At 40.3% G+C, this 23,789-nt stretch overlaps 1 protein-coding gene across 1 annotated transcript in view; it reads right to left on the bottom strand.

Moving 5' to 3' along the window:
- SORCS1 (sortilin related VPS10 domain containing receptor 1) overlaps positions 1 to 23,789 on the bottom strand; it is a 554,727-nt gene that overhangs the window by 258,173 nt on the left and 272,765 nt on the right. Inside the window, exon 3 of the mRNA XM_022568815.2 lies at positions 1,789 to 1,888. Coding sequence (XP_022424523.2) covers positions 1,789 to 1,888 — 100 coding nt within the window. The remainder of the gene's footprint in view (positions 1 to 1,788; positions 1,889 to 23,789) is intronic.

A 23,789-nucleotide genomic window follows, 5' to 3' on the forward strand; every position in this document is an offset into this window, starting at 1 on the left:
GCTGTCCAATACTGTGGCCATCAGCCACATGTGGCTACTTGCATTCAAATTAATTAAAACGAAATGAAATGTAAAATCTGGTTCCTCAGTCACACTAGCCATACTTCAAATAATAGCCCCAAGTGGTTAGTGTCTATAGTATTGGATAGCTTAGAGGAACATTTCAATCATTGTAGAAAGTTCTACTGAACACAGCTACTTATAGAGGATAATCACTACTTTCACTTCCAATAATTATATGAAGAAGGAGGAGGAAGATGAGAAAAGGAGAATAAAGTGAAGAGAAGTCATGATTAAGCCTTAACTATTCTGTGCTAAACACCTGACATGCCTTAGTTCTTATGGTTCTTACAACTTTCCCCATGAGGTAGGTACTATAATTATCCCCATTTTCAATTTGATGACACTGTGCTTGGAGAGATTAAGTAAATCACCATAGTTATATACTTGTTAATTGGCTTAGCTGGGTTTTTACTCAAGCCATCTGACTCCAGAGTCTATGCACAATGGGAAATTATGCTGCTCCAAAATAAAAACTTGAAATGTTTACAGCCGGAAGAAACATTACGCCCTACCTAGGTGGTTCTTAATCCCAGATATGTACCAGAAGCACCTGGGGAGCTTGCGCGAGATACAGTTCCCTGAGGCCTAACCCAGAGCAACAGGAGTGGGGCTAAGGCTTGCGTATGTGGGGAAGCCTAGTGCTCTGAATGTACAGCCAGAGTTGAGGATGACTGTTTAGAGATGTACTAATCTACCTTCCACAGTCCAGATGACAAAATGCGGCACCTACCTACCCAAGGTCACTAACAGTACCCACTGACAGATCTGAAATGAGAACCTAGGTATCAGGGCTGCCATCATAACAGAATATGGCTTAGGACACATGAATGAAAAACCTTTTTCCGCTTCCTGATGGATACTCATCTCTATTCATATAACTCACATAATACTTAGAAATTACATGTCAGAATTCAGAATTGGATAGTGCAAATTTTTAAAACCAAACAATGAATGTAACACCACTCTCCTCTTGAGACAAATAGGTCTTTCTCTTTTAAAAGCAAACATTTTCTTCCTAAGAAAATAACATCTTTCTCTGAAGAGTAAATAAACCCTCTTCATAAGAGTAGTATTATACAGTGGAAACGGTATGACTGCCAAGCAAGAAACCTGAATCTTGTCCCAACTGTGCCCATAACTCTGTGATGGGGGCAAGTCATTTCCTTTCTTTGAACCTTAGTTTTCTCATCTGTAAAATTAGCATGTGGTTTATGATGATCACCAAGGCTCCTTCCCAGCATTGCCTCCATTCTGACATTTGTGTGCAGGCTGAATAAACTTTCGAAATGAAACTTCCAACCTGCTGAAGGACAATGCATTTACTTCAACTCTAGCCAATCTATTTACTCCATGTCAAGGGAAAACAGGGGGACATCACATGAAAATCCCATCTTTTCTTCTGTTTTGTCAAGGCTCATTCTGATTCTTGTCACTGATTGGTCAGAGCTCTTAACAAGAGTCTGAACATCCACTCAACAAGACATTCCCTGTAGCTGTCTTTTGGAAATGGTAATGATATACCTACCCCATCTCCCTCCTACATTCACAGCTGCTGATCTGAAAATTATGATGTGTCAGACATTTTACCACCTTAACATCCATCAACTCATCTTTATATCTCTTAAAGCTTAACTGTATTGGATTTTTAGGTGGTTTAGAGAGGTTAGCCAGCCAAGACAGAAGTCACATCATGAATAAATAGCATTCTGAATATACATTTCTTACCTTACGCTTGTTGGTAGGACACACGTAGAGATAGCTTAAAATTGTTTTCAACCCAACTTTATCATTCAGCTTCTCATAGGTTGTCCCATAATCGGTTGACCTATAATTCAAAAGGAGCATTAATGAGGACAGAAGTATATATGTCATTTGTCTGCTTGTCAGTATAATGTATGTTTTACATAGTAGAATGGCTCTCCAGAGGTTTCTAAATGATTCATGTAGTACATAATGATGCTTAATTATGTACACAGTAGCATCATGTGAGTGGTTAACATTTGCATTTAAATTGAATTGGTAAAAATTAAAACTCCATCTCTCACTGCTCCTTAAGGTACGTGCATTGCATAAAGAAAGTGTTTAATTTTCAAAGATTGAGAATGAGGGTGTCCCTTGAATTAACCAAAGAAATAAAGACCTTTTACTTAGATTTGACATTTCCAAACTTCTGCTTTATCTTTGGCAAGTGGAAAAGCAGGTTCTCCTGATTTATCTACAAGCTGTGTTTTCTCTCATGAGCCACAGAATATATGGTGGGTCAGTCCCTCCAAAGGTCATTCAGTCTTTTCCTATTATTTAAGAATAAGAAAATGTCTTGATAATAAGTGAAATTTCACAATTCTAGTTGGTGGCCTTTTCCAGCGTTAAGCCACCTGGAGTTGGGAGAATATCACTTCTTGGTACTGACTCTATCTTTTTTGGAGATTCTCTCCTCTCTTCTTGATGCTGGTCAGTAACTTATTAATTCAGACTGAATAAATAGGCCTTAATCACCTCTTCTATGTAAGTCTATTACATATTTCAGAATTGTACATCTTATTAGATCAACACTGCAACCATGTACAGTAGGAAATATTATCTGTATTTGAAGAAAGTGGTTCAGAGAACTTAAGTGACCTATTCGAAGCCAGTTAGAATTTGACTCTAGGTATCATGGCCCTAAGCCCTGTGTTGTTTACATTATACCATAGCTTTGTTTGTTTTTTTTTAATTTAAAGGAAACATATAAAATCTCTTGTCAGCCTTCTTTATACATATAGGAGATTCCCAATGAAAATTCATTCATTCATTCCTTTACATTTGTAGAGCCTCTAAAATGGACCAGGACCTGTGCTACACAGCAGGATACAACACATGCCCCTACTCTCAAGAATCTAACAGCTTTTTATTTTATTTATTTATTTATTTTTGGCTGCATGGGTCTTTGTTGCTGCACTTGGGCTTTCTCTAGTTGCAGCGAGCGGGGGCTACTCTTCGTTGTGGTACGCGGGCTTCTCATTGCAGTGGCTTCTCTTGTTGCAGAGCGTGCGCTCTAGGCGCACGGGCTTCAGAAGTTGTGGCTCGCGGGCTCTAGAGTGCAGGCTCAGCAGTTGTGGTGCATGGGCTTAGTTGCTCTGCGGCATGTGGGATCTTCCCAGACCAGGGCTCAAACCCGTGTCCCCTGCGTTGGCAGGTGGATTCTTAACCGTTGTGCCACCAGGGAAGTCCCAAGAATCTAACAGCTTTGAGAGGCAAAAAAAAAGTTGTAATGTGTTATGTGTAATGAAAGAGATAAAAATTAACAAGACTCAGAAAATAAAGTTGGTTTAATTAGAAAACCACAAAAATGTAATTATTTTAATTTATTTCTGATATTGATAGAAGTTGCATATTCCCATAGACCATAAAGACTAAATAGAAGAATTTTCTGTTAACAACCTCAACACCATATATTAAGAGCCTACTCTGGACCAGGCACTGGAGACAGAAAGCTATAAAATATAAGTTCCTGGAATTAAGGAATTAAGAATTATTGTGGCTGGGGACCCAGGGATCTCTTTACCCTAAAAATTTATATATACATATATATAATACGTAAATATTATAAATGACATTATATTATTATATATATAAATTATAAGTAAATAAATATAAATAGTCAGTACTTTATAAAATTTAGATTATACTCCAAATCACTGAAGATTGGAGTGGTATGAAAAGTTTCTTGGAAGGACTATGGACCTTGAAAATGGAAAATCGGTAGGGCTTTAGAAAAGGCATGTAGAGTTGACCCTTGAACAACAGGGGAGTTAGGGGCACCAACTAAATATTCCTGTAGTCAAAAATCAGCCTATAACTTACAGTCAGCCCTATATATACATGTGGTTTCTCCACATCTGTGGTTCTGCATCCAAGGATTCAAACAACCACAGATCGTGTAGTACTATAGTATTTACTACTGAAAAATATCCATGTATTAGTGGATGCACACAGTTCAAACCTGTGCTGTTCAAGGGTCAGCTGTAGTCAGGGCATCAAAAACTAGAAGTACCTTGTGTAATCCAAATATATAACTGGATTTCCTCAGGACCAGTCTGTGCTCTAGCCGAACTGAACAAACGCTGGCTTGATAGCCAAGAATATTTGAAGAATAATCCCAAACTCTTCACAGAAGATCTTATCCATGAACCACAACAAACTTCTTTAAATTCTCCTTCCATATTTACTTTTTTCTCCTCAAACTCATCTTGATGTGAAAATCCCCCCTACTTTCTAAGAAATATCTGAGACTTTCTTCCCTTACTCAGTCTAATCTTGGTGTTTGACTATTTTTTCCCACTCTTACCCTGGCCTTACTGGGTCTACTTTCTCTTCTTATTAAGACTTGCTTGTCTCCAAAATTTCACTAGTCTTTCTCTAACTCCTTTTACTGGATAACTTTTTCTATTTAGTATTCTGAACAATACTCACAAGTTCAAGGACAAAAAACCCAGATTCAAAATCTATGGGGGGCAGTGATGGGAGGAGGATGAAATGTACAAATACCTCTACATTAATAAATTTTGCCTAGTGATAGGTGGAAATCAATAGGACTATGTTGGAGATGAGAGAACAGTTCAATTTTTCTAGTGGGATAATGGGAAGGAGGCCAGAGAGGTAGGGATCAGTCTATAAAAGCATGATAATTAGTTTCTTATAATTTCTATCAACTTGATCTCTGAGCTACTCAACGAATATTTTTACATTCAAAAAACATACTACAGGCTTTCCCTGGTGGCGCAGTGGTTGAGAGTCTGCCTGCCGATGCAGGGGACGCGGGTTCGTGCCCCGGTCCGGGAAGATCCCACGTGCCACGGATTGGCAGGGCCCGTGAGCCATGGCCACTGAGCCTGCGCATCCGGAGCCTGTGCTCCGCAACGGGAGAGGCCACAACAGTGAGAGTCCCGTGTACCACAAAAAAAAACCCAAAAACATACTACAAGGGCAAACCCTGTGTGTGTGTGTGTGTGTGTGTGTGTGTGTGTGTGTGTGTGTATTTAACTGAAATCCCAATATGACAAGATGATAATGGAGTGACTATTTCAGATTTACATTAACAACTTCTTTTTCAGATAGCTTACAATATGTTATTGGGCATTTTTCTCTTATTATAACATCACCAATCCAGATACTTCAGGTATCTTCCATTACTTTTTGTGCCATTTTTTGCCCCTTGATTTTCCAAAGCTCAAAAAGTGAATCGAAATTTGTTAATTCTCAATTCCAGCAGAACTAAATGTTTAAACATTATGGTATTATAATAATTGATAGAAAGAAGAAAAAAATGATGTATTTCCATACACCCCAAATGGCACAGACTGGCAATTCTCCATGGTTGTCCCACAGAACTAGAATTAGAGTGTTGACAAGTATCATAGGTAAAACTAACAAACAGCTGGGATACACTGGTACAATGACACAGGAGTGAAAATACTCAATATTGGCAAACCAGTTGGCAAACAGTTACTGCACCAAGTTCACAGAATAGCTACTTCCACCAGCTTCACCACCATGGTCTCTTCTTGGAGAACTCCCAGATCCCTCACAGTCCCAGCAACCGAAAGATTGAGGGCTGGCACAGCAGAGGTCCCCAAGAAACTTGCTCCAGCACCTGTTCTGAATGGCCACTGCCTACTCCAGTCAGCCTGAGCCCCAGTGGAGGAGACAGTGGCCTTGGAGGAGGCACTGCACCCTGGGAGGCAATTCCCAGTGCCCGTCTGCAAACTCCCCTTCACAGCTAACACGTGCTTCTAGTTATGCCTGCGTGGTCAAATGCGGGAAATTCAGTCTCCTAGGTACGTGGGCTCCGAAAGAGCAGGAGAAAGACAGACAGCTGAGCAGCAGGCTGGCTGTTGAGCCAGTGCACTAGCTGTTAAATATTTTAAGTATCATCTCTAGATATGGGGGAGAGGAGTGTGATCTAAGATCAAAAAATGTTAGAAAACACTTAAGGCAAAATTTAATGTTTCTTCACTTCAGAGCTTAGAAATTTTATTATTCTTATATACATGCATAGATTTTATTATTCTAATATACACTGTGAACCTCTTACATGCCTATTGCATGCAGCATTTTCAAAGCATATTTGATTATAGGATCCATTCTTGAGAGATATCTAATGAGATTCGTGTTCTGAACAACATACTTTGGGAAACAATATGAAGAACAAAAAAGCCAAAAAAAGATTATGGATCTTGGTTTCATAAGAAAAGGAGAATAAAAATATTTAAAACGAATCAAATCGGCAAAGAGAAATGCCAGTTATGCTAACCACAGTGACTGCTGTTGTAAAGGCAGTAAAGGGAAGTAATCTTAAAAAATATGTATGATACACAGACATATTTAAGACACAATATAAGCAGCCTTGATAAATAGCAAATGATTAAATCAAGGATTGCAGGTTCTTGCTTTTGATCCTTAATCCTTATTCTACCCTTTCTATGAACGTATCTTAAATAGTGACTTTTAGAACATTTCAAAGATGTTTTTATTTAAGTATTTACTATATGCATAGAACTAAGATGAGCTTCTCTAAGGGGCAGAGAAACCATATTCAAGGCATGGCACCTGCCTTCCAAGAACTTACGATCTCTTTGAAAAGACAAAAAGTCCCCCAGTTGAAGGGATGAATACACGGCATGGCTAGTTTCCACAAGGAGTGGCAGAAATAAAATGTGTGATTGGATTTCCTCTACTATAATTTTATAACATCAAATGAGATAATAAATAAGCACAGAATCATTTGTAAACTAAATTAATTCATAAAAAGTGCCGAGCACAATAGCTGGTATGTAATAAACAATCTGCAAATGACAGCGTTTGTTGTTCATTTTATCACTCATCTTTTTTTCTTGATTTTTCATATTCTTTGCCCAACACTTAACTAAAACCCATCACATGAACCCTCAAGGAAAATCTGAATCACTGAAAATGAGTTAGAGTTAGTTTGCTTAGAAGATAAGACTATTTCATCAAGCTATTACCATTTTAAAATGTAACCACATTTAGCCTATCATATTTTAAAGGATATGTGCTAGTACCTTTGTGTGGGTCTCGGATCAGAAAGATAAGGGTAAGAACCGGTATTTGATAGTTAAAGATTCTGCACTCTGCTTCTATAATAATTGTGCCAGGATCCCATTGCTGAATAGACTGTTATGCTTAAGAAACCTAACAGAAAATAAAAATGAACATTTACTGGGTGCTTACAATGTGATCTAAGCTCTTCAGCTCATACAGAATCCCATGAGATGGACACTGATGGTCACATGCTACAGATAAGGAAGGCTCAGATGTATAAGTAACCTGCTTAACTAAGGCCACAGAACTTGGAGGTACAGCCCTCATTCTGGGCTGTATCCTTAACCCCATGCTGCACTGGCTCTCTCCAAAGTTACAAGAGGAAAAGGAAATACACTTACAAAATCTAGCTTTGTATTTCTTAGTAAAAGGAATATGAACTGAAATCATTAGAAGTCCCTTGTGGTATAGGCCAAAACTTCGCTTCTCTTCATACTTAGTAAAAATACAGAGGCCCTGCCAGGGAGAATCGATATTAAGAAAAGCATAACCAGGGCTTCCCCAGTGGCGCAGTGGTTGAGAATCTGCCTGCCAATGCAGGGGACCAGGGTTCGAGCCCTGGTCCGGGAAGATCCCACATGCCACAGAGCAACTAAGCCCGTGCGCCACAACTATTGAGCCTGTGCTCTAGAGCCCATGAGCCACAACTACTGACCCACGTGCCACAACTACTGAAGCCCGTGCGCCTAGGGCCAGTGCTCTGCAGCAAGAGAAGCCACAGCAATGAGAAGCCCGCGCACCGCAACAAAGAGTAGCCCCCGCTCGCCGCAGCTAGAGAAAGCCCGCGCACAGCAACGAAGACCCAACACAGCCAAAAATAAATAAAATAAATAAATTAAAAAAAAAAACAGAAAAGCATAACCAGAAACTCTCACAATGATGTACGAGGAAAAGAAAGTATGTCTTTGATCTGGTCCACCTTGGCTCCTGGGAAGCCTAGAAATATGCACAAAGTGAGTGGGTCAAACTGTTAATGATTTGATGATGGCTCATGAAGATCACCAGGACGTCACAGCCTAATAGCACAAGCAATGACTTGATGTCGAACAGAACTGGACTCAGGAGCTCACTCTCTGAGTAACCAAGCAGTCAGTGTACTGGTCTCCATAACAAACTCCAGACTTGCTATAGAAAAGTCACATTTACTTTTATATCTAATAGGTTTGCAATATAATTCCGAGATGCGCATTCCTCAATCCCTCTCCTTTTCCCCTCTCCTGCCTACCCCTGCCAACTCCAGCCTTGTTATTCTCTGTATCTAGAAAGCTCTTTCCCCAGATACCCTGACAGATGGCCCCTCAGTTCTTTCTGGACACCATTCGTGCTGTATGAAATAGTGACCCCCCTCACTCTCCCAGCACACTGCACCTCCTTAGCCTCTTTTATTTTCATAGTATTTATCCCCCTCTGATAGATTTTTAGTTTTTTTTTTTTTTATTGTCTGTCATCTTCCACCAGAATGTAAGCTCCATGACAGGAGGAAAGATGTCTGTTTTGTGCACAGCTGTCTTCCTAGCTCTCAGAAGAGTCCCCCAGACACTTGTGAAACCCAATTGTTTTTGGCTGAGTGGCTGACTTCACAGATGTTTGCTCTTCTTGTGTGGCCCACTGGATTTCTACTAATGCAAAATTAAGAGGCTCACTTAGTCTGGCAAAAACCACTGCAGTCCCTGCCGTGTGCAGATACAATCAGCTGTGCAGGATGAAGCCGGACTAGGGCAGTGAACGTGTTCTATGCTCCTCTACCTTTTAAAGGAGAAACCTCTGCCTGGCGTCTCTTTCCTGACTACTCTAAGTACCATAAGGACGGCGCACATCTTTGCTCATCCCCAAGTCCCTAGTCTCCAGGATGAGGCTGGCACGTAACAGGCGCCTTCTGCATACCGAGGCTGAATGAATACATGAAGCCTGATGGACACACTCTCTCAACCAAGGATGAGCCAGGCTACTTCTTCAAAAAGGCTTTAGAAAGTATCCAAATAACCTGACCCCCTCCTCCACCTCCAGGCCCCAGAGAGGGGAGATACTCTCTCCCAGACACCGTGCCATATTGCCAAGGTCACAAAACCAAGACTCAGGCTGTAGAGGGAAGCCTGGAGACAGGAAGCATCAAGGCATCACTGAAATCAGCTCAAATGAGATGCCCTGAAAGCAGAACAGTGTTCACCTCTAAATCAAGTGGCTGCGGCTTCTGCGTTTTGTTTCTTTCCTAAAACCATTAAGAGCAGCCACCTCCATTGTTCCTGGTGCATTTGGAGGCATAAAAATAGCTTCCAAAGGCAAAGGTTCACTGGCTGCATCGCAGACTCCGCTCCTGCGTAACTCAGGATGCATGAAGTTAAAGCAGTGAGAATAATTTAGGGTTTGGAAAATGTTTGCGAGTGAGTCGACATTTAAATAACTTCATTATCATTCACTGACGGATTTTTTTAACTTGTCAGTGCAACTGATATTTCTATTACCATGTTATAACAAACCTCTGCACATTTAAAGCACAGTCACCAGATTCCATTAGTCTACCCACTGTCAAGAAAATATGTCCCAATCCATTTTTCATAATACCTCGAGAATAGGCAGTCTACATCAAATGATGACGTGGGGCTGAAGGAAACTGTCTCCTGCTTCCTAAGGATTCTGCCCTGAAATACGTTTGCCTGTCAGCCTAAACATATAATTTAATGTGCTGCTGAGACATTATGGTGAATCCAGAGCTGAACAAGCTTCCCTCCATTGCTTGGATACACTGAGCTTTTCAGATCAACCTGCAGAATCAGAGCAAAGGGGGTTCAAGAGCAGGATCCGGGGGAGGCATGTCAACGTGCTATACAGATGCTTCCACTCTGCCATGTGCCACAGTACTTGCAATGTAATTTAATTTGTAATAAAAAACTGTTCGGGCTTCCCTGGTGGTGCAGTGGTTGAGAGTCCGCCTGCCGATGCAGGGGACACGGATTCGTGTCCCGGTCCGGGAAGATCCCACATGCCGCGGAGCGGCTGGGCCCGTGAGCCATGGCCGCTGAGCCTGCGCGTCCGGAGCCTGTGCTCCGCAACGGGAGAGGCCACAACAGTGAGAGGCCCACGTACCGCAAAACAAAACAAAACAAAACAAAACAAAACTGTTTATTTTCTAAATGTAAGGGACAGTACCTATGTGTTAATAAGCTGTGAAAGTCCTCTCTCATCTTTCTGGTCTTTCTTTGCTATCATTCTTCCTTTCCTTGTACCATCGTACTGTGCTTTTTGTTTTATTGAACTATAGTCGATTTACAATGTTGCGTTAATTTCTGCTGTACAGCAAAGTGATTCAGTTATACATAGATAGATATTCTTTTCCATTATGGTTTATCACAGGATATTGAATGTAGTTCCCTGCATCACACTGTGTTCTTGATGCTTCTAGTCACACAGGGCAGCTGAGATAAGAAACTTGAATATATTTGATTGTAAGTGTATGGATATTGCTCCGTGGGAAAGCGGCGATAGAGAATACAAGACGTTGCCACCCACAGACAGTTCTGCAGTAAGTAAACCAATCTATATTACAGTTAACATTAAAGAAAGGGGTTACCCTTACCTCTGAACTATCTTCCAATTCATTTTTTGAGTATAAAAATAACCAAAATTGGCACTGATACCCAGATCTCTGACTCTGTTGCTTAAGAAAGGGAGGACCAATTAATTTAGGCAGCAGTCTCCTGTTCAGCTTTTTGGGGAACGGGTACAGAGAAGAGTAATTTTCCTAACGAGGTGATGCCCATGAGTTCCTTGTGACACACACACATACACACAACGCATACACAGGACTGTCTGCCTCCAGTGTCTCTCTTTTTTAAAAAAATTTATTTTATTTATTTATTTTTGGCTGCGTTGGGTCTTCGCTGCTGCATGCTGGCTTTCTCTAGCTGCAGTGAGCGGGGGCTACTCTTCATTGTGGTGCACGGGCTTCTCATTGCGGTGGCTTCTCTTGTTGCGGAGTACGGGATCTAGGAGGGCTCTAGAGCACAGGCTCAGTAGTTGTGGCACACAGGCTTAGTTGCTCCGTGGCATGTGGGATCTTCCCGGACCAGGGATCAAACCCGTGTCCCCTGCACTGGCAGGCGGATTCTTAATCACTGCGCCACCAGGGAAGTCCGATATCAGGTTATCTTGTTAGGTTTTTTTTTTTTTTTCTATAAATGGTAGGAACCTCAAACTCACATGATGGTGTGTAACTGAGCTTTTGCTACCTTCAGTTTTCTAAAAGTTACGTGAAGTGGAAATTGGAGAGGACTGGACCATCTGATCTCTAGCCATGACTGTAACATGCAAGAATTCCTATAGCAGGAGTTTTGGGGAACTCTACATCCATAGTGAAGCCTAGAGTTAGGCTTGGAGATAAATATCATCCCAGAATTGCAGGAGACAACCCGGGGTTGGAGTGTCAAGATAGGGGTACATCCTCTTTGTCTGTTGTATGTTGCCGGTTTTCTATTTAGCTTCTTTAAGGATGAAATGATTGTGCCTGGTTGGGAAAGATGGTTTGTTCACTATTGCACAGCACTGCAATGTCTTAAATAATCATCATTTATTGTGGGGGGATCCCTACCTATTACTGTGAGGAAAGCTAAAAATTCTAAAATGTTAGCTCTTCAGTAAGGTCTTAGAGATAATCTCATTATCTCTGTTCAATGGTTTACATTCTTTTATTAAAGCAGTGGGGCGTTTAAGCCCTCCTCTAATTACGTAGTAGACGCATAAGGAGTTAGATGCATTGAAACCCCTGTCATCCACCCCAACAGACCCCCCAGACACCCTAGTTAACCTCTTTTAGTAACTCTTTAACACTTTCACACGACCTCTTGAAATCAATAAAGTAGTTTCCACACAATAGAATAACTCTGACCTTATGATTCTGCAGATAAGCATTTAGTTGAGACCCAAGTCATGAAGAAAACCCAGGTTTTCTGATTCGTGTGCTAAGGCATTTCTCAGAATTACAGGATATCAAATATGCAAAAGTACCTTCATCTCGTCAGAGAAAAAAATTATAAAGCTTAGCCAACTTAGAATTAATTCATACTGTAAGAAAGAAACATGATTCCATATATGAAAGTTAATTCTCCTCCAAAACTAAAAACAAAGCAAGCAAATAAAAAAATCAGAGGCATAGATGTATAAGAAACTATGTGTAATCACACTTGGAAGCACATCAAACTGAAAATAGTGTTTACGTTCAGGAAAGGGACCAGGATGAGGGATGATAGTCAATCAAAGAGGACAGTAAAAATCACAAATGATATATAATGCTTACAGAGAATGTATTCCAGCATCCCTCATGGAATGAGATTTAAAAGAAAAGCCCAAAAATACTTGTCATTGATCTTTATTCCAGCCAGTCTGCATGCAGTGATATCTAACCTACCCACAGGAAATATCCCTTTCCCAAAATCTGACGGTCCAGCCAACTGGAGCTGGAGCTCTAACCGACACCATCACTCTAGGCCACACTGACACTTGTCCACAAGTCCCAGGAGAAATGCCAGGTCTTACTTCCCTCAGCTCTTCCAATTTTATTCAAAAAGCAAAATAATCCAGGAAAAACTGGCAGTTCCATCCATAATCCTACCATCGTCCCTTCCCTGCATTTTTTTTTTTTTTTTTCGCGGTACGCGGGCCTCTCACTGTTCTGGCCTCTCCCGTTGCGGAGCCCAGGCTCCGGACGCGCAGGCTCAGCGGCCATGGCTCACGGGCGCAGCCGCTCCGCGGCATGTGGGATCTTCCCGGATCGGGGCACGAACCCGTGTCCCCTGCATCGGCAGGCGGACTCTCAACCACTGCGCCACCAGGGAAGCCCCCCCTGCATTCTTAAATGCATCGAGATGAAAACAATATAAACTAAAACACTCAGACCCTTCTTGGCCTGCATCTTTTTGTGGCACTGGTGGAACCAGAATACTTGGTAACAGGTGCTGTAAAATGTCCACCAGAAGTCTAAGACTTTGATTCTTCATGATCAGGCACAATGTGAGGTTAATCTAATTGTTAGAAATACAGTGTATTGATAGTGTAATGGTCCATTCATTCATTCATTCATTCAACAATTATTTGTTCTGTCTCCTATGTTCCAGGCCTTGTTCCTGGCACTGGAAATAAAACAGAGAAAGAAGAAATAAATACAAAATTGCTGTTCCTTTGGAGCTTACATTCTAGTGGAGAGACATTATAAACACATAAACAAATGTATAAATAATGTTTCAGGTGACAGTAAATACTACGAAAGTAAAGGAAACAGAGTAAGGAGGACGGAGACTGAGAATGGGGCATGTTACATTACACAGCATAATCAGAGAGGGCCTCGCTGATAAGGCATTTGAGGATAAATCTGAGTGATGTAAGTGGGGAAGTGCACATGTTGACAAAGAGTGTTACAGGCAGAGGGAAAAGCAAGTGCAAGGACATTGAGTCAGGTCCAAGCTCAGGGTGTCTGACTTATGGCCAGGAGGTGAGCATGCCTGGAGCAAAGGCTACTAACAAGGAGGATCAAACTTGGTCTCTCACCAAGATAAAAGCACCTCGACCACATTGAGCTCTGCAGGCCATGCTAAGCCTTTGGAAGTTTCTGAGAAGGGGGTGAGCTTTATCTCACTAAGGTTTTAATAGTGAAGGTTCTAGGATTTACACATGGGAGCTTAGTTTCCCTGACTGTAAAATGGGAGAAAAAAATGGTATCGGTCTCATAGGATTGTTAGAAGGGTTAAATGAGACGCTCCCTAGAAAATTCTTGGCAAGTAGCAAGCACGTGTCCGTGTAAGCAGTTATGACTGTGGTTGATGATTAGTTCAAGAGAAGTGGTTTACAATGAACAGAGTTAGGAGATACAAGCTGAGGGCTCAAAGGACCAAAATTATATACGATAAAGCAGATCACCAATTTAGAACTACTTATCTTTTCTTTTTTTAAGTTTTAGTATGTAGCTCCATTTATTTAAGAACTACTTATCTTAAATCCTAAAGGAAGAAAAAAAACATGGATAAATAATGGAAAGGGAGATGCAGCATGATTTCTTAAAACTGAGATCATTTTCCTTGATTATGTATTCCTACAGGATATTTAGTAGGATATGTTGATAACAGTGGCACCTGTGGAATTTGTATGTTGGGCTTGAAGGGCTGAAATACTATGGACTTGAAAACTAGATTTCATCCTCACAAAAACATCAGGAAACATTGCTTGATGGAGGTGAGCTGGTGGCATATTATTTTACAAAACTAAACTTATGTCTGAATGGAGCTTATTTCCAATACCATGACCCAGACTCTTCTAAAAGGTTTCGGCCCTATAACTTATTATTTTTCATCTCCCAAAGCCACCCAAATTGATTTTCTACATACTTCCCTGATTTTTACAGTCCTATTTTTCAAACTACATTTCTCTCATTCTCTCAAAAATAATACGTCCTCCGATTCACCTCCATTAAGCAGCATTTTCAATTTTCAATATCTGGCTCCCGTTTCTAATTGTACCAATAACTTCTTCAACTCAAGGCCTTCACACTTCTCTCACTTCAGAACATTTAGTGTTTATATGCCTACCTTACAAGAAAAGCGATTAGGGGTCACCCTTCTAAGAGGGGTCAACGCCAGGACTTGTCACAGTAATGGGCTCTGACGTTGCCAATGCAGGCTTTGCCAATGACCTGCTGAGTGACCTTGGGCAAGTTGCCCAACCTCTCTGGGCTATTCTTTAATAATGCTGACTGACCTTACAAGGTTGCTGGGAGGAATCACTAATCAAACTGATTGGGAAACAGTCAATATAGAGAGCTTTATAAATATTTACTAATATAAAATGAGCTCACCACATTTGAGAGCCAAAAGATTTGCATCATCACAGAAAACCCTTTCTGGACTCCAGAATAACAGTCAACATGGTGCCTGAAATGGTTCTTTTCTCTTAAAATTTAAGGTTACCAGCATCCTGGGGTGGTTTAAGTTTTGTATCCTAAGACAGGAGAATGAATCAGATCAGTGAAGTTTTAGTCACCTACTAGGCAGGGAAAAAAAGTATATATAACATTTTTATAATAAAGTGTCTGTACAACTGAGTTTGTCACTCAACAAACCAGGTGAATAGAGGACGATATATTGATATTACAGACACTGTTCTGGATACTGGACATAAAATATTCAACAAAACAAGCAAGGATCCTATTCTCAAGGACCCTGCATTTTAGCTTAAGAGACAATCAATCCCACCAATAAAACTATTTGATATTTTCTTGTTTACATAAGTACTCAGAAGAAAACAAAAGAGGGTCTTGCTGTAAGAAGCCACAGCATGGTACTGTAGATTAGATGGCCTTGGAAGACCTCTCTGAGCAGATGACCTAAGTGTGCACTGGAAGCAGAAGAAGCTACAAAAGCAAAGGTTTTAAGGTGTTTTCAAGAAACCACAAGAACACTGCGCGCTGATAGCTTAGAGGGTGATGAATACAGAGAAACAGACAAGGGCTAGATCACGTAAGGCCTGCCTTGGAGTATAGGGTAAGGAGTTTAGATTTTCTCCTGTGTGAGATCATTAAGGCATAGGGGAGGTTTGGTCAAACCTAAGTCAGAAATTGACAACATTTTTAAGGGATCATTTTGGCTACTGTGTGAAGAATGAACAAGAAAATGGAAGAAGTAGAGAAAGCAAAGAGTCTAGTTCAGTGAGAAGGATGGCCCAGATGAGGGACTCAGGCCAGGAGTCATTCCTGGGCTTGACTTTTCAGTGAGAAATACCTGTAGGCTATAGTCAAGTTATCATTTGCACCAAAACATAGTAATCTATAATTATTTCTATGAACATTTTGTAATAATTTCTATTCATTATGCATAATGTTTTCTGGATATAACATAATAATTTCTTCAACTCATACTCTTCCTTAGCACAGTTCGGATTCAGTCCCTGATCCTTCCTTTTCACTTAGGCCCAGACAGTTCCTGAGACATTCTGGTTACAGATACACTGTAAGGAGTGTGGCTTCTTTGACATAAGGGTGTGTTTTTTTTTTATAATCAACATGAATAATTCAGTGGTGTATTTATTAGTTATGCTTTATGATTACTGTTCACTTCAACTTGAGCTATAGTTTGAGAGTTATGGACTTTGTTTTTTAATCACCAGAAGCTCATCCATCACTTTGCATCCAAGGAATCTACCAGGTTATAAAGTTTCCTGTTTATAGTAACAACTGTGATTCAAAATAAGAATCAGTATCTTGGTCCCCTGACATCTAACCTTAGGTGAAGCACAGGATCTCTAGACGGATTTTTACAGGAAGTGAGATGAAAGCACATAGCTGGAGATTAACGCTAGCACAAGTGCTCAAGAGAACATGCTCTCTGGCTGCTTCCCAGAAGGAAAGTGGTCAGTAATGTAGATTGTGTGTCACAGCTACACTGAGGGGTGGCAGAGGAATGACAGGCAGCATGCCCTGGCATTTCCACATCAGGATGCATGAGCCTAATTTTCTCAAAACGAAGTATGATCACCCAAAATCCTGTTCAGAGATTGCCTTAGGAAAGGAGTCTCCAGGACACCTTACTTAGGTCACTCAATCCTCAGCTATGTATTGAGCATCATTTATGTGGTTAGCTGGGAGCTAAACGTCCCTCCCACATCACCATGTAACGTCTTGTGTCTCTTGCAAATAACCACCACTGTGAACAGCAACCTAATCAGTCTTTCCATCCTGGTACCTGAAGATGTGGTATTTTCATATTGTTAAGAGGCTTTTCTAGAAGGAGCTTTCTGTGGGTAGAGACAGTTTCCCTTGTACAGTGCCTAGCATAAGGCCTTAAGTAATTAGGCATGTATCAAATGTTTTTGACAGTTTTGAGGCTAATGAGAATCAGTTACTATTTTCATACCTCCAAAGGCATTTCAACCCTTGTTTGCTTTAAAATGTGCTTGAAAATCCTGAGAGAGAACTTTTCTTTTTGCCACAGCTGGGTTTTTTTTTTTTTTAATTTATGTATTCTATTTATTTTTGGCTGCATTGGGTCTTCATTGCTGCACGTGGGCTTTCTCTAGTTGCAGATAGCAGGGGCTACTCTTCTCTTCGTTGCGGTGCGCGAGCTTCTCATTGCGGTGGCTTCTCTTGTTCTCTTTTTGAGCACGGCCTTTAGGCGCGCGGGCTTCAGTAGTTGTGGTGCACAGGCTTACTTGCTCCGCGGCCATGTGGGATCTTCCCGGACCAGGGATCGAACCCGTGTCCCCTGCGTTGGCAGGCGGATTCTTAGCCACTGCACCACCAGGGAAGTCCCCACAGCTGGGTTTTTATACAAATTATTAATAATAACCAATCTTCCTAAAATTCAAGGAACAAAAACTCAGGCTGCTTCATGGGCGTTAGGAGAAAATTCAAGTGTCAGTTTACTTTTGAAGAGGTAGAATTCTATTCAAAAAAATGGGCACAACCCTTGGCAAAAAAGTTCTGTGAACAGTGGAAAATAAATATTTGATCCACTCATTATGATAGACTTCTAGGACCTGCTGGATTAGAATTCTGGAGAAGGACCTGGGAATTGGCAGATTCTGGGAGAGTCTAGTCTGGGAAACCAACGTTGCCATGCAGATTCGACAAGCATCGTCACCAAAGATGAATCAACTACCCTACGCAGAACCTTGCTCTGACACAGTGGTGCAGAGAAGAGATGTGATGGGAGGGGCATGACTGAAAAAGGCAGGGATTTCTTCTACAGTCCCTGGCAAGGTTTCCTTACAGACAGACTTTGGTACTTTATAGATGGTGAAAGCAAGGATCCAAGAACCTCGGGAACTTGGCCATGCTCATGCAACCTGTAACAGGCAAAACCTGGTTTCAAATGTCAGTCCTTCTGACTCCTATGCCCATACTCATAACTTCTATCGTAGACTATCTTCCCAGCACACTGCCCAAGAAAGAACTGAAGATTTTAGGTCTCCCCAATTCTCACTCCTTACCTATGCATGGCCCTATGGTAGACATGGCCAGATCATATGTGACCTAAGGAAAGAATTTGTTTTGGGGAGTTATTAAACCTTTATGAGCAGCCCAAGAACAATCACGGCTTCTTTAAAGATCCAGATACAGCTAATCAATATGTCAGAGCTGAAAAAATTCCCTTCTCACTATCCCAGTGCTTTTCAGCCGGGGTGCTATCATCCCCAAGGAAACCCTCTGTAAATGTGTGGGATGTTTTAATACTGTCATAATGATTGAGGGCAGGGGGCCTGGAGATGCTAGATGTCATCACACATAATTTTCAAATGTCCCACTAGGTTTTCATATAGCTAGAAAAATATCTCTAGAACCAAACTCCATTTTACAAATGAATATAACTTTTCCCATTAATAACATACTAAATTTTACAAAATCTGACTCCACTGTAACTGGAGGGAAGAGTGTATTCTTTTTTTTTTTTTTTTTTTAAACTGAGAACTTTACCAAGAGATGTTCACCATTTCTGAAAATCACGTAACTAATGGCCATGCTGTTCGGGGAATTTGGGCTGCCAACCCTACTCACTTGTATACGCCTTCATAGCAGCTCTTCTTTCTGACAATTTTACTTCTAACAGTGTATTGTCTAAACACTAACATATTAAAATACATTTTAGAGTTACACAATTATTTTAAATAGAAATAATACAACTAAGAAGTAATCTATTTTTATTATAGAATAACTACAAATAACAAACCTCAAAATTTAAAAACCAACATTTGGTGTTTCTTCTGTCAACCTGTGTATTATGCTTTTTATATAAATTTTATATCAACCCGTTAAAATAATTTTATATCAACAAATTTTATATCAACCCGTTAAAATACTGTATTGAGTTTTGTTTTTTAATTTCATGTTTGTGAATTACTTGTTTAAAAATAATTATTTTTAAGAGTGATTCTGAAACCATTTTATTTTTATTCCATAGCTTTTCATAATTAATAAAAGATCTTGTACTTAAAAAAATAAAATAAAATACATTTGAAAATGCATTCATTGCAAATCAAATCTACACTGAGGTATCATGACAGTCATAATGGCCATCATTAAAAAGTCTATAAATAACACATGCTGAAGAGGGTGTGGATCAAAGGGAACTCTCCTACACTGTTGGTGGGAACGTAAATTGGTGCACCCACTATGGAGAACAGTTTGGAGGTTCCTCAAAAAATTAAAAATAGAGTTGCCATATGACCCAGCAATCCCACTCCTAGGCATATATCCAGACAAAGCTATAATTCGAAAAGATACATGCACCCTTATGTTCATAGCAGTACTATTCACAATAGCCAAGACATGGAAACAACCTAAATGTCTACTGACAGATGAATGGTTAAGGAAGATGTCGTAGATATATACAATAGAATACCACTCAGCCATAAAAAAGAATAAAATAATGCCGTTTGTGGCAACATGGATGGACCTAGAGATTATCACATTAAGTGAAGTATGTCAGAAAGACAAAGACAAATACCGTATGACATCACTTATATGTGGAATCTAAAATCTGACACAAATAAACTTATCTATGAAATAGACTCACAGACATAGAGAACAGACTTGTGGTTGCCAAAGGGGAGAGGGTTAGGGAAGGGATGGATTGGGAGTTTGGGATTAGCAGAGACAAACTATCATATACAGGATGGATAAACAACAAGGTCCTACTGTATAGCACAGGGAACTATAGTCAATGTCCCGTGATACACCATAATGGAAAAGAATATGAGAAAGAATGTATATATCTATGTATAACTGAATCACTTTGCTGTACAGCAGAAATTAACACAACATTGCAAATCAACTAAACTTGAATAAAATAAATTTTAAAAATGCATTCATTATACTTCTTTTATCTCTATATTAGTTAGGAAATTTATTTATTTGTAATGATGTGTGTAGGTGTAATGATGTCTGTAGTAGGCAGAATATTGCCTCCCCCTTCAAAGATGCCCTCTCCTAATGGATATATTAGATTACATGACGAAAGGGGCTCTGCATTTATAATTGAGGTTACTAATCAGTCAAATAGGGAGATTATCCCGAATTATCTGGGTACACCCAATATCACATGTGCTCTTTTTTTTTTTGCGGTACGCGGGCCTCTCACTGTTGTGGCCCCTCCCGTTGCGGAGCACAGGCTCCGGACGCGCAGGCTCAGCGGCCATGGCTCACGGGCCCAGCCGCTCCGCGGCATGTGGGATCTTCCCGGACCGGGGCACGAACCCGTGTCCCCTGCATCGGCAGGCGGACTCTCAACCACTGCGCCACCAGGGGAGCCCCATATGTGCTCTTAAAGACAGAAAAAAATAAACAGAAGAGTAAGTCAGAGAGTAAGCGTGACAAAGACTGACTCCAGGTGCCATTGCTGCGTTGAAGATGGAGAGGCCATGTGAGAACTGATGCGGGTGGTCTCCAGGAGCAGAGAACAGGCCCAGATGACAGTCAGCAAAGAAACAGTGACCTCAGGCCTACAGCCTCAGAAGCATGGAAGAGAATGCTTCTCCCAAGTCCCCCAGATGGGAGCCCAGCCAGTGGATACCTGAATTTGATCCATGTGAAACCCTGAGCAGCAAACCAGCAGAATTCATCTGAACTTCTGATCTACAGAACTGTGAGGTTTTATATACATATGCTTTTTTGGCAGCTAAATTTATAGTAAGTTGCTAGACAGCAATACAGATATAATACAGCTTCATGTGAGAGGTTAGTTCTGATAAGATTGATAATGACAGCACTAGGCATTTGGGAGCTAAGGTGGTTAGAATGCAAAGTGTAGTCACTGTCCTTATTTGGAACCCAGGACACATATTGATCAGGCTCTAATGATAGTCCAAAGTGAAGTCTTTGTGTACAAAAGTTTCATTTCACTTGTTATACAAGAGTGCTTTGTTCTTCCTGACAGCGAGCCATAAAAAGAGTTATTGCACTTCAGCTATATTGTTAAAAATATTATGAGCCAAAGACTAGCCTTGGAACTAAAGAGCTATAAAATAATCATTTTGTGTTTAATAAAAAAGGAAAAAATATATCTAAAAACATAATTAGGAAAATATTTCTAAATTGAGGCTTTCCTAAATCTTACATCTTTGAAGGGCATTAAAAAACCAACTCTCTAGGACAGTCTGCCTCACATTTATGATGGAGGGTGGAGGAAGGAAACCCGTAAAAATTCAGATTCCTGGGTCTCTTCCCCAGACCTTCTAATCCAACAGGTCCTAGAAGTGCTCGGGAATCTACAACTTAATAACCTTCCTAGAATTAGAACAACCTATTCTGAGAAAAGGTTTATAGTGTTTGAAACTATATGAGATGAACGAAGAGTAGGCTAACAAACAAAAACAAAAAAGTAGAAGAAAGTGGAAAAAACATTAGAATTTCTCTTTGTGCCAGAATCAGCTACTACCTTCAGAACTAGTCAGCAGCCCCACTTCCAAAAGCAGAGTAAATTCCTTCAAAAAGGACAAAAGTACTTTTGAACAGAAAGGCTACAATGGTCCAATAGAAAGAACTTGGGCTTGGGAGAAGACAGCTAGACCTTCATTCATGTCCTGACTGGTTCACTCACAAGGTGACTACAGGTAATTTTTCCATCTTCTCTAAGTTTGAGTTTCTTTCTCTGCAAAAGAACAACAACAGTACCTAATGCTTAGGGTTGTGGTGAAGATTAAAAGAACTATTATGATTTTGGGATACTGTAGCTATTTAATAAATATCTATTCTTCTGTCTGTTCCCTGTTAGAAACAAAAATTCCAAGGGTGATAAACAGATTCTAACTTGAATGATCCCCTCCCCTGGTCTTTAACCTTTTCAGAGAGAAGAGCTGGCATCCCATCATTTTTTCAAGGCCAGAAAAGGAAATTCATTAACATCTCTTAGTCATTTGTTCCAGTAATATGATTTATACCAAGAATGCATTCCTCAAATCCCACCTAAAAAAACTCAGGCCTATTATCTAACCCAACATGTACTTATGGAGAAGAACAAAACTTAAAGCAAGACAGCTGAGTTAGTTAAAGACCAACAGGCTTAAGAGCAAGAGCTGAGAAGATGAAAATTTGTTGCCACTCTAACTCACCATTCTTAGGACAGATCTCTTACCTGGTGTCCTATTAATCCCCCGTGGATTGGTAATGCCTATGGTACCAACTGCCCTTTGATATGCCTGTATTCATTCAACCAACATGTACTGAACATTTAATTGTATGCCATAGGTCCTAAACATTCCTTGAACACATAAATGAATATGAATTGGTCCATTTCATCTGGGATCACTAGGGCAAGTTCACTGCAGGTAAAATCTAAGTTATTATCTCTTTCAGATGCACAATGAAGGCAGTAAATTCTTAAATTCTCTGCCTCTGGATTTACTGTGGTTGCTCCTGGGTTGTCTGTGCATAATTCTCATCTTTAACAAGATACCTGGAGAATGGCTTGTAATTCACCTGGTTTTACCAACCTGGAGGAACGACTGGGAATATAGTCTAGATCAGAGTTTGACAACCTTTTTTCTGTAAGTGGCTAGACACCAAATATGAGGCACTAAATAAAGGGTCTCTCGTGCAATTATTCAACTCTGTAGTTGTAGCAGAAAAGCAGTCACAGACAGTACGTAAACAGATGGGTGTGGCCGTGTTCCAATAGATCTTTATTCATGAAAACAGGTGGTAAGCAGATTCTGGCCATAGCTTGCTGACACTGTTCTAGATTCTAGATTCTTTAGACCAGAATTCCTAGTTGCTGACCCTTTGCTTTTTATCCTGAGATTACACACACACACACACACACACACACACACACACACACGCACGTGCGCAGAGCCTAAATTGGGGGGTGGGGTGGGAGGGGGTGGATAGCAAAACAAACAAACAAAAAACAAATAAGCAGTAGTTTTCCTGACAGAGGGTTTTCCTAAAGAATTTTAGTAAGAATGCGATAAACATGAAATTATATTGTCTGGAGATTGTAGCCCAGGGCTGGATTTGAAGCTCTGTACTAAATGACCCTTTGATGGCTGTTGAGGTTGAATAACTAAATTTTAAAACAAAAACACAGCAAAACCTTCATGGACTCAAGTCCCAATCTGACTATACTGGACAACTGTTACCACATATACATTAGAATTTATATCACTGCCTACAAAAGCCAGATGATCTGCAAAAATAATTGCTGAAAGACTCAAAAGAGATTTGACATAAGGTGTCCCAAGCATACTTGGGAGCTATGCACCCAGCCTGCTTCCCTTGCCATTTGTAGAAAGTCACTGACATTTCAGAGTAAGCAGATGTCTTTCAATCTGACTCGATTTTAGAAGAGCCACTTGCCAGCAACCTAAGATATGTGCCTGACCTCCATAAGCATGTTATAAGCCCTAAGAGTACCTCTGAATGATAGGTGAGATTCACAAGTTTAGAATATATTATCAGCATTGTCAATAACACCTTCACATTTTTTTTTCCCTTCAAGTTTTCATTTCTCTTTTGTCTTGCAGATTCTATGTCATGTTCAAAGATTAAATGGGGAACATAGAGGCGAATGTGCATAAAAAATAGTAATCAATGGTGCTGGTCGCATCCTTGTTGCCAGCTTTATTCATATCTTTGACTTAAGCTTCTCTGACTC

Source organism: Delphinapterus leucas, chromosome 16, assembly GCF_059928025.1.
Source record: "Delphinapterus leucas isolate spDelLeu-1000000601 "Yukka" chromosome 16, BTC_Dleu_Yukka2, whole genome shotgun sequence".
Classification (NCBI taxonomy): Eukaryota; Metazoa; Chordata; class Mammalia; order Artiodactyla; family Monodontidae; genus Delphinapterus; species Delphinapterus leucas.